This window comes from Nyctereutes procyonoides, unplaced genomic scaffold, assembly GCF_905146905.1.
Source record: "Nyctereutes procyonoides isolate TBG_1078 unplaced genomic scaffold, NYPRO_anot_genome, whole genome shotgun sequence".
Classification (NCBI taxonomy): Eukaryota; Metazoa; Chordata; class Mammalia; order Carnivora; family Canidae; genus Nyctereutes; species Nyctereutes procyonoides.
In genome coordinates, this window is record NW_026575020.1 from 2313265 (window position 1) to 2325504 (window position 12240).

General features: G+C 40.8%; 1 protein-coding gene across 8 annotated transcripts in view; it reads right to left on the reverse strand.

The window, feature by feature from the left end:
• The window catches only part of ATP6V0A1 (ATPase H+ transporting V0 subunit a1), a 62035-nt gene that overhangs the window by 27837 nt on the left and 21958 nt on the right, over window positions 1-12240 (reverse strand). For 5 of the 8 annotated variants that reach the window (XM_055329693.1, XM_055329701.1, XM_055329685.1 and 2 more), the window contains 6 exons: window positions 9913-10016; window positions 9250-9376; window positions 7358-7440; window positions 6652-6745; window positions 2106-2318; window positions 322-472 (listed from right to left, as the gene is read on the reverse strand). In XM_055329693.1, coding sequence (XP_055185668.1) covers window positions 322-472; window positions 2106-2318; window positions 6652-6745; window positions 7358-7440; window positions 9250-9376; window positions 9913-10016 — 772 coding nt within the window. The remainder of the gene's footprint in view (window positions 1-321; window positions 473-2105; window positions 2319-6651; window positions 6746-7357; window positions 7441-9249; window positions 9377-9912; window positions 10017-12240) is intronic. The other 3 variants (XM_055329750.1, XM_055329721.1, XM_055329730.1) reach the window with 1 other exon arrangement.

Here is a 12240-nt window from a genome sequence, read left to right on the forward strand (position 1 = left end):
CTTTAAAAATATCAGAAATCTGGGAAAACACTTTTTACTTAAAGCACTTCCAATAAATGGTGTGCTAGAGTGTATTTCATAGTTGTGAGGGCACACAAAAAAACCTAATCCACTGAGCTCACTCCTATAAAACCACCTCTTAAAGGAATGCCACGCAGCAATCAAAATGGGCACATCTTTACAGGAATTATACTAGAGTTGAGGTCTTGACAACATCATTAGTTTTATGCCAGTTATTTAAGAACACTTGAAGGGAGGCATTAGAAGAAACAAAAACAACAAAATAAAACCTCTAGAGGGAGATGATTTGAGCTTTTTTACCTGGATTTATCTCTCGGTAAGTTCCAATTCCGTAAGCATCTACTATGTTCTGAAAGCCATATGTGAACTTGTTTGTTTTGTTATAGGTTGGGGGAGTCTGATTTGTTTGCATCCTGTTCAGAATAGAGGGCACAGTGGAACCACTGTGTTCCTGGAAAACATTAAACACATATATCAAAATTACATCATCCTAATTGTGGTGGTTACACAGGTATATAAATTTATCAGAACTCATCAAACTATAGCACGTGATATGCTATATGTTGGCAAATTGAACTCCAATCAAAAAAAAAGAACTCATCAAACTATACATATAAAATAGGCACATTTTATTTCATGTTAATTATATCTCACTCTTGCCCAGTCTTTGGAGAAATTGGAACTAACATAAAATTTACAATGAAAGATTTATTTTTTTTTTAATTTTTAATTATTTATGATAGTCACAGAGAGAGAGAGAGAGAGAGAGGCAGAGGGAGAAGCAGGCTCCATGCACTGGGAGCCTGACGTGGGATTTGATCCCGGGTCTCCAGGATCACGCCCTGGGCCAAAGGCAGGCGCTAAACCACTGCGCCACCCAGGGATCCCTACAATGAAAGATTTAAATTAAATGTTGGAAAGAATATCCTTATGTGAAAATATTCAATTTTATCTTTTTTTTTTCACCACTGCCTAAAATATTCAATTTTAAAATGTGCAACCTGGGAAATCTGGGTGGCTCAGTGGTTGAGTGTTTGCCTTAGGCTGAGGGCATGATTCCAGGGTGCTGGGATTGAGTCCCACATCGGGCCCTCTGCCTATGCCTCTGCCTCTCTCTCTCTCTCTCTGTCTCTCTCTCTGATGAATAAATAAATAAAATCTTTTAAAATAAATAAATAAATAAATGAATAAATAAATAAATAAATAAATAAATAAATAAAATATGCAGCCAAAGGAAACATGGAACTTCTTTGTCTGAGATATCCTCATCTGTCTTTCTAAGAGCATCATTGTTTTGTCCTCCTTTTATGGAGAAAGCAACATATCTTTTTGAACTCTTAATTACCAGACAGGGTTATCCCTCAGAAGCAGTCTGATGGGGGAGACTGGGTGTCTCAGTCAGTTAAGCATCTACCTTCGGCTCAGGTCATGATCCCAGAGTCTTGGGATCAAGCCCCAAGTCTGGCTCCCTGCTCAGTGTGGAGTCTGGTTCTCCCTCTGCCCCTCACCCAGCTCATGCTCTCCCTCTCCTCACCCTCAAATTTCAAAAAAAAAAAAAAAAAAAAGGTGATCTGAAGTACATAGAGAACGGATAAGAAAACTGATATTCTGGTCAGGAGCCATTCTGAAGAATCATGGGTATATGACCAAGTCATTTTGTCCTTTTTTTTTTTAATCTTTTAAGATTTCTTTATTTTGAGAGAAAGAGAACTCCTGTGTGTGCACACATGAAGGGGAGGGGCAGAGGGACAGAGAGAATCTCAGATTCCTCACTGAGTGGGGAACTTTATTCTGGACTTGATCTCCTTACCCTGAGGTCATGCATGACCCGAGCCAAAATCAAGAGTCAGACACTCAACCAACTGAACCAGCCAAGTACTCAGTCATTTCAAGTTTTTTGAACTGTAGTTTCCACATTTGGAAAACAAGGTTATACAAAATGTATTGTTAGGACATGAAAGGAGTACAAGATGAGTATATTCAAGAATTCTAAAAGCAAAAATGCCATAAAAATGTAGTCAACTAATGTTACTGTGGATGGGAACCTCTCTTCCTGGCTATACTACCAGATGTGGGGGACTTACCGTGCCCCTTCTGAGCGCAAACTGAATGGAGTCGAGGTCAGTGACAGGGCACCAGACCTCTGCAATCAGGCACTTCTGGGTCACATCTATGTTGCATAGGTTCAGGGTGTGGTAGATGGCCTTCATCTTCCGCACCTTGATGAACCAGACACGGATGTTCTTAGCAGCTGCCTGAAGTACCCTCTGGCGGTGATCTTCTGTTTGATTGAGAACCTTTTGGGAGAGAAAGGAACAAGGAGAGATCCTTCCACACCAGTCTTAGATCTCAAGATATGAATGAAAAGAGGCATAGCTTTCTGATAAGGGTTATTAGGGATCTATTCTTCTTCTGATTAGAATGGCTTTTTGGGGGTCAGGGGGTAGCGCAAATTATAAGAAATTAAGAGTTTTAGTTACTAATATTCATTTTCATTTGGCTTCAAGCTGAAGAGAAGCCTGAGGAAATAGTTTTTAGTTCCTCTATATTTATCTTCCCACTAAATCCACATTGGCTTTTACCTGGATCATTAAAGAGCAATGACTTTCCATGAGTTGACAAAATCCATACTTAAAAACAGTAAGCTGCAGAATGCCCTGAACATAAACCAGTATCAGAGAATGATGGAAAAGAGGTAGTGCTGAACGTGATCATCCATCCATGCCAAGAGAGACTCCATGCCAGAGAACAAGGGACAGGAGACACTATGGGGTCAAAAGGACACATGCCCTTAGAGGAGATTTAGACTGCCACATACCACTATTATCAGGGAGCAGATAAGGCTTTATCTTTGTGTCGGGCTTCTTGGGGAAAAATGTTTCAGTGCTGATCCTCTGGAAACTAGTACACATTTCCCTGAGTAATCATACTGCCAAGACTCGAGTGGGAGGAAGAGGCAGGGACACTTTACATTCTACTGACTTTTTTTTTTTAATATTTATTTATTCATGAGAGACACAGAAAGAGAGAGGCAGAGGCATAGGCAGAGGGAGAAGCAGGCTCCATGCAGGGAGCCTGACCTGGGACTCGATCCTGTGTCTCCAGGATCACACCTTGGGCCAAAGGCGGTGCTAAACCACTGAGCCACCCAGGCTGCCCTCTACTGACTTGTTTATCACCATTTATGATTTCAATAGCAGGAGAGGGGCTAAGCCAAGGGGTGAGCAACGTACCACTCACACTTCTGCATGAAAATTGACTTTAATCTCCACATTTCTTTAAAGAGAAAAAGCTGTACTAGCCATTTTAGCACAAGGCTCCATCACATTTGACTCATCAAATCAATTCAGAAAAAAAGTAGTAACTACTTCCTGAAGGGCAGCAGGTGTTGACTTCCATAGAGGTTTTAAACACACACACACACACACACCCGAGACACTCTTGTATCACTTGAGAAGAAAGGAACAAGTGAACAAAGTTATTTTCTCTCCTTCTGGGTGTTGGCAATTCTACAACTACTATTCAAACTTCTGGAAGGATGCTAGGTAAACTTGTAAGCAATGCCCTGCTTTTCTTTTGCCCCACCCCCACATCTCATTCCTTGATATTCAATCCCTTTTTATTTTTATTTATTTTTTTTAATTTTTACTTAATTATGATAGTCACACACACACAGAGAGAGAGAGAGAGAGAGAGAGAGAGAGAGAGGCAGAGACATATGCAGAGGGAGAAGCAGGCTCCATGCACTGGGAGCCTGACGTGGGATTCGATCCCGGGTCTCCAGGATTGCGCCCTGGGCCAAAGGCAGGTGCTAAACCACTGCGCACCCAGGGATCCCTTTATTTACTTATTTTTAAGCAATTTCCACACCCAACATGGGGCTTGAATTCACAGCCCCAAAATCAAGAGTCACACGTTCTACCAACTATGCCAGTTAGGCACTCCTCAACTCCTTTTTAAAGTTTCAGTTCATATACTTAGGTATTTCAAGGATCAAATTCTGATCATACTGCCTGTGCCTTTAAAAAAATCTGCCCATGGGCATCCCTGGTGGCCCAGCAGTTTGGTGCTGCCGTCAGCCCAGAGCCTGATCCTGGAGACCCAGGATTGAGTCCTACATCGGGCTCCCTGCATGGAGCCTGCTTCTCCCTCTGCCTGTATCGCTGCCTCTCCCTCTGTGTTTCTCATGAATAAATAAATAAAATCTATAAAAAAAATTAAAATAAAAATCTACCCATGGGACACCTGGGTGGCTCAGCGGTAGGGCGCTGCCTTCGGCTTGGCTTGTGATCCCGGGATCGGGGATCGAGTCCCGTATCGGGCTCTTTGTGGGGAGCCTGCTTCTCCCTCTGCCCACATCTCTGCCTCTCTCTCTCAGTCTGTGTCTCTCACAAATAAATAAATCTTTAAATAAACAAATCTTTAGGGCAGCCCTGGTAGCTCAGTGGTTTAGTGCCACCTTCAGCCCAGGGCATGATCCTGGAGACCCAGGATTGAGTCCCACGTTGGGCTCCCTGCATGGAGCCTGCTTCTCCCTCTGCCTGTGTCTCTGCCTCTCTCTCTCTCTGTGTCTCTCATGAATAAATAAATAAAATCTTTAAAAAAAAATAATAAAAATAAACAAATAAATCTTCAAATTAATTAATTAATTACTTAATTAAAATCTACTCATAAGTCTAGGAGGGGATAAGATGGCCCTAGAACCCAGAATGTACTGATTGGCCTATCACCTACCAGCAGTTCTAAAAAACTCCCTTTTTTGGTTAAATAGGTAAGCATATTTCAAAGGAGCCAGATAGGTCAAGTTGGTGGGTTATAGACAATGGGAGTTGGAGAGAAAGAGGACAAAGGGAACTGAAATCGGAGTTACAACATCAACATATCTCTGATGATTTTGCCCCTGCTAGAAAGAACTGTCTTTGAGATTAAGTACAGTGAGCCCCCTTATCTATAGGAGACTCCTCCTAAGTCTCCCAAAGGGTACCTAAAACCGTGAATAGTACCTAACTCTATATATAGTATGGTTTTTAAAAATATTTTATTTATTTATAAGAGATATATAGAGAGAGCCAGAGACACAGGTAGAGGGAGAAGCAGACCCCCTGCAGGGAACCCACTGTGGGACTCGATCCCCGGACCCCGGGACCATGACCTAAGCCGAAGGCCGACACTCAACCACTGAGCCATCCAGGTACCCTACAGTATGTTTTTTTTTTTCTATAGACACTTACCTATGATGAAGTTTAATTTAAAAATTAGGCACAGTAAGAGATTAACAATAATCAATAATAGAACAATCGTAACAATGTGTTATAATAAAAATCATGTGAATGTGATTTCCCTCCTTAAATATCTTATTGTACTGTACTTATACCTATTTTTTTGTTTTTTATTTTTCAAAAAAGGTTTTATTTACTTGAGAGAGCAGAGCAAGAGAGAGAACACAAGCATGGGTGAGGGGCAGAGGGAGAGGGAGAAGCAGACTCCCAGATGGGCAGGGAGTTCAATGTGAGGCTCAATCCCAGGACCTTGGGATCATGACCTGAGCCTAAGGCAGATGCTAAGCCACCTAGCTGCCCTACCCTTCTAACCGTGAGGATGAGAGGATACAATGCCTACCTGAGATGAAGTGAAGTGAATGATGTAGGCATATGACACAGTATTAGGCTACTACTGCTGACATTGTCAGGTGGAGGATTATGCTTCAGACCCTCAATTCACTGTGGGTAACTAAAACCTCAGAAAGCAAAAGTGCATGGGGGTGGGGACTACTATATGTTTTAATGTTTCAAAAGAGGGTAATCATTACATCCTATCAACAGGGAACAAACACCTGGTCACCTGTTCCTTCCATGAATGTCTCAATAATGACTCCATCCTTAGGACCTCATGGTAACCATGGAGCATATAAACCATACTGGTGATGTGGTAAAAATCTAACATGGTCTCTTCTTGGGTACAAGACTTACAGAGGACTTTCTGGCTAGACTTTGTGGTTAAGATCTGAGGTGACCAGAAGGTTATACACCAAGCTGTTAAGAGTGGCTGCCTCTGGAGGAAGAGAATGTGTAAGAGGTGATGGAACTGACTTCACGTGTACTTTTATATTACTTGATTTTTTTTTCTCAGTTAAGAATACTTTTTTAAGGGAAACTGAATACTCTAAGCAACAACAATTTCAGTGTATAGCATTCTTATCACGTTTGAGGATGATTAATGCTATTTTTTTTTAATTTTTTTTTAAATTTATTTATTTATGATAGTCACAGAGAGAGAGAGAGAGGAGAGGCAGAGACACAGGCAGAGGGAGAAGCAGGCTCCATGCACCAGGAGCCCGATATGGGATTTGATCCCGGGTCTCCAGGATCGCGCCCTGGGCCAAAGGCAAGCGCCAAACCGCTGCGCCACTCAGGGAACCCGATTAATGCTATTTTTAATAGTCATTCCCTAAAATTTTTCCCAGCTCCAAGGGCACCCCCCCCCCGCTTTTTTTTTTTTTTTGTATTCTGGCTGCTGTAGGTACCTAATAAACTGTTAGTGTTTCAAAGGAGAACGGTCTTCAATTATAGTATTTAAGCCCCCCCCCAAAAAAAAAGAAAAAAAAAAGAATTCTCTCCAGCCCTCTGGTACCATTTGGAGATCGTCAATTCTGGTATTAACTCCAGAAGCCATTTCCTTCCTCTCCTGTGGTGTCTCAGGACAGGGATAAAGTGAGGCCCGGAACCTGGAACATACAGACACAGCATGATGAACACTGAAGTTTCTTAACCTGTCCAATTTAAATAACCCTAGAAAATAATCTTAATGTACTAGCAGGACCAAAACAGGATTAGCTCAGACTGGTGCAATGATCATTAATAAACACAAAGTGCCCTATAGATAGAGCTATAACAGGTGAACTACCCCAATCATTCCGTGCAGCTACTGAATTTCCTTACATTAAAAATTTTAAAACTCAGTAATACAAATCATATTGTAAATTACTAGAGAAAAATGACATGGAAAAGAGCTCTTATGGGCAGAATTTCAGAAGTGTATGGGCACAGTGCCTGTAGCACACTGCTAGGTACACAAACTCATTGTCTTAGAACAATGTAGCATTTATAAACCATGAGTCTCAATTACTTTTTTCCAAAGCAAGGAAATTGTGGTTTTGACAGTACTCTTAAAAACGAACTTAGGTCATTTCTAATTGTTTAAAATTGCTTTAATATTATTAAAAGATACATGCACTGTATCAAAGTAGACTAAAAGAGTTATTGTTTCACTCTTCTATATTCAAGGCTTAACAGTTAGGCAGCCTAGCTGCATCCTCAGGGAAGCACAGTTCTCTTACCCTTCGCAGATTTTCTTGACTCTGTTTTTTAGCTGATCACCTTGGAAGAAAATGATGAATACAGACTTGTGCACGTAGTCACCCTGGGCCCCAAACCCAAAACAGAGAATTCAGACTTCTGGTCTGGAAGAAAATTTCTTAAATATCCTACTTTCTTGGTGATATAGGAATAATGGGAGTCTTTGAAGGATATGGCAACCCTGTACTTGAACCATCATCCTCAATCCATTTAAGCTCTGCTGTAAGAACATTTGCCCTGTAGGCTCTAATTCACAAAAAAAACTTTCTGTATTTGTTTTTAAATTCAATCATAAGCTGAACACAGATGCTACAATGATTCTCCTTGTAGCACCATATAGCCCTTTTTGCCAGTTCAATTTCAAACTTACATTGTCTGAGTAAGCACAGAGAGAAAGGAAGCCATCCCTGTTTGTTCAATGCTTAGAAGTTACCAGATAAAGAGACTGAGTAACTATAAGGAAGTGAAGGTTTGGGAAGAACACTGATGGAATCTCATGCTTCATGCTAAGTTTGATCTAATGGGCACAGGGAGGAGGACAATCCACTCCAAATACCAAATTCATATGTGAAGTCTGACACAAGGACCACAGGGAAAGATCAGAAAAATAAGCTTAATTGGGTGTTAACCAGGATTACCTCTGGTTGCCTATATTTTCTATTCCTAGAGTTTTTATAATAAAAAATAATCTATAGAAGGATAAAAAGAGATGAGTGAATAAAATGAGGCAAAGAGTCTTAAATCCCTAAATTCCCCAGGATGTAGAATAAACTGGAGCACATTCTTTGTGCAGCCACTCTGCTGTAGCTATCCAGACCCCTTTCCTTAATTTGTTGATAAAATAATGTTTCTATTGCTCAGAAACTTGGCTGAATGTTCCTGAAAACAGCCCCACATTAGAAGTCACTGCAGAATGCAATGTCTCCACAAGGCGAGCACAGCTTTCAGTGAGTCTATACAACTGCTCCTCAGTTGGGGCTCACCGAACCCTAAGTGTCATCACTCTCCTGTTCAGGAGGATAAAAAGAGAAAAGCCTCAAATATGCAGACCATTTTCAGTTGCATGACCCATCCACTCTGACAGTCGCACAATTCAATCTTTCCTTGGGGAGCAAAGAATACTAATTTAAGAAAATCCAAAAGATAATTTTCAATAGAAAAACCAAGCTCAGGCTTCCACATAATATCAACACAAAAGTAAAGTACATTTCTTTGCAGAACATTTCATCTTCCTTGCTTGTGATCCTTGAAATTAGGATTCACCATGCTGAACGTAGGTTGAGTTCAATTATGTCCCATTATGTCACATGCCAAGATGTTCAGCAAACATCCTACTTTGCAAAGCACTGGGGAGAGAAGATCATCCTACCTTGCACAATATATTATTTTTAAACCAAGTTTCTAAATCTCTAAACAAACAAGTAGACAAAAAACTTTACCAACTAAAAATTTCATAAACTTATAAAGCTTCTAATTGAGGAGGAGCTCTCTCTTCTTTGAACACACTGACAGTAGCAAACTTGGAACCAGATGTCTTGCTCTAATTTTCATAGAAAGTTAATTGTGACCTCTGATAAGTAACAGAAAGTATATGTAGTTGAAGTTTAAAATAACGGGAAAAGAACATATGTATAGTCCAAATAATACCAACATAGGTGAGGCTCGAAAATGTCAATGCATATGTCTATAGTGTATATACACATATAATTGGAGTTAAGAGGAAAAGATCAGTATTTCATATTCTCAGATCAAGGCAGAAGTAAGCACAGGGCTCCTCCTCTGTGGGAGGGTCAGATTTAGGTGGTACTATGCAGTGTTACTGCTCTGATCTCCCTTTATAAGACCTCCATGGGACGCAATTTCCTTGTCTTACAGTCACAGGATCCTCCAGGGGATTCTCGATTTCAGCCTGTCGCAGGAACACATTTCCCCGGCACACCCGCCAAAGCATGCGCTCAAAAGTAGGGATGCGCTCCCGGTTAATCACACCGGCCACGAAGCTGTGGGGAGAAGAACCAGATGGGGAACTCTATTCCACACCATGAGATGGAAGGCTTGAAGACAAAGAAGGCAAGTGAGCAGAGAGGGGCAAAAATGACAAACACAAGTCTATGCAATGTTATATCAAAAAGGCTCCCAAAGTCTTATTCCCAGGACCAGGAGAGGGTTGACAGAACAGCTGAGGAATTGAATCTGAAGTGACTTAGGAACACCTCTCAAGGGCAGCCTGGATGGATCAGCGGTTTAGTGCCACCTTCCGCCCAGGGCATGATCCCGGAGACCCAGGATAGTCCCGCGTCAGGCTCCCTGCATGGAGCCTGCTTCTCCCTCTGCCTGCCTCTCTGCCTCTGTCTCTGTGTGTGTGTCTCTCATGAATAAAGAAATAAAAATCTTAAAAAAAAAAAAAAGTAACACCTCTTAAGAGGCTCAGAAGAGAACACATCCTGGAAACAAGTGAATGCCAGCCTCACTACTCTTTTGACAGCAAAAATGAGTGTGACCCCACTGAGTTATGGAGGGTTGAAGTAATACTTACCCAAGTCGTAAAGGTGTGCCTCTTCCCATCTCACTCGGCTCCAAGAGGGACGAGGACTCTTCCAACAAGTCTGGATCCGCCATCTGCTGATGATGCAATTCAGCCTGAATTCACAAATCAATTAATATCTAATGAAAATAGTTAGTGGCATGCAGGGAACGAGGAACCAGGAGATAGGTTCAGAAAAATAAAGACAGAAAAAAAAACACAAATCACCAAAAGAGCCAAAAGAGAAGACATACCCACAGAAAGAAGAATAGGGGAAGAAAACAAAGGAAAGAAACAAGAGGAAAAGAAAGCTTAACTGCCCCAGTAAAGCATCTGGGGAAATGGTTTTTGAAATACAGAATAAAAGGAAAAAAACACTAAATAATGGTGACAATGTATAAATCTGTTACTTGGTGGAAACCATTTTTTTCTGTTTCCCTGAGTGAGCCATGAAAGTACCAAGAAATACCTTTGCATGTGGATGAAAACTGAAATGTTTCTCCGTTTCCAGTAAAACCAAAACAGCTCTGAAGATACTCTCAACATCAGATTTCCAGGCAGCTACAGACTAGAACTTCCCCTGGGTGAAAATGTGAAAGATGGAGACTTTCTTTCCAAGAAGAAAGCAAGGCACCAGCACTGCCCTGAGCACAGTATGATCAGGAGAAAGGGGAAGGGGTACCTCCATGTGTCTGGGTTTCCATGATCTTCAAAATTCAGAACATGAGAGCTTCCAGCATGGCCACTGTATAAAAATGCCCCAAGCCATGGGATTTAAAAAGTATTTCTTTCTCCAAAAGGAGAAGCAGCACAGTAGCTGAGCTGGCCTGGTCCTCCCCTGAATCAACAAAGGGAAGAAAAAGTAAAAACCCATCTGAATGTCCTAGTTTCTGACCAGGAATCTAGGAAAATTAAAAAGTTCATGTTAGAAAAAAAAAAAGTTCATGTTAGGGTATATAGTTTAAGGGTCACTAAGAACATAGCTGAATCAATAATCTAAATCAAGTGAAGATAAAGTAACCAATAGTAAGTCGATATAAAGCGCATAGGCTAGTTTAACTGTTTAGATTTAAAATGATTTCCACCATGACAGTTTATACAATGAAATGAAGGAGGAGAAGGATCTTCTCAGATGGAGGTCTATACTTCCTAGACTCTCTCTATCCAACACATCCTACCACCTTTTTATTCTTATCAGGAAGGAGAAGCTGCTCTAAAAAATAAAGGCCAATCAACTTCTCTACCACCTAATATCCTCAACTTTAATATCCACACATTGCTTGCTTGACCAAAGACTAGAAATAAGCCATAATAATCTTCCTTTTCAAAAATAAAACTGAAGGGCAGCCCGGGTGGCTCAGTGGTTTAGCACTGCCTTTGGCCCAGGTCATGGTCCTGGAGACCCGGGATTGAGTCCCACATCGGGCTCCCTGCATGGAGCCTGCTTCTCCTTCTGCCTGTGTCTCTGCCTCTCTCTCTCTCTCTCTCTCTCTCTCTCTCTGTGTGTGTGTGTCTCTCATGAATAAATAATAAATAAATAAAATCTTTAAAAAATAAAAAATAAAAAAAAATAAAACAATCTCTAAAATGGCATCGCAGGGCATCTAAATCCTATTCTGGGTTCCCTAATAACAGTAACAACACTGTCAATGTGCATCTAAATTACTTGCTATGCTTTCTGGTGCACCTTTCCCCCAATCAGAACACTAAAACCATGCCCTTAAAGAGGAAGTGGCAGGATTTCAGCAGCACCCTGTCGACACTGAAATAGAGGCAGCACATCCAGCTCAAGCTGCATTAATTATCAAGAGCAAACACTTTTACTTCCATCTACGTTGAGAGAGAAATCACATTTCATCACTTAAGGTATTCACCCAAGCCCCAGAGGAGATGGCAAATGAGAAAGAAAAGTAAAGAAAAGCAGATGGATGGAAGACTCAGAAGGAAAGGAAGGCAGGGACCTGCATGCCATTAACCATTACTTTTCCAGTCTTCTTTACGCTCTCATATGTTAGGGTGCTTATGGTAAAAGATGCAGAGAACTCTCTCCAGCTCTTACAGTTCTTCATAAGCAAGAAGACTGAGAAAAGGATAATCATTAACAAGTCATTTTAAATGCTCTGGATAAGAAATGGCTAAAAGTTGAATTGTAATCATCTTAAATCATAAGAATGTTCAATTTATGTTTACTCTTCCTCTTCCAGACATCTTGCCAATCATGACCACTCTGCCTAAAGATGGAAAGAACCATTTTCTGATTCAGCCATTTTCTGCTCATTATTATAATAATTATTGATCATGTTCACCAAATTATATAAAAAAGAAGGATTTGAAACTGGT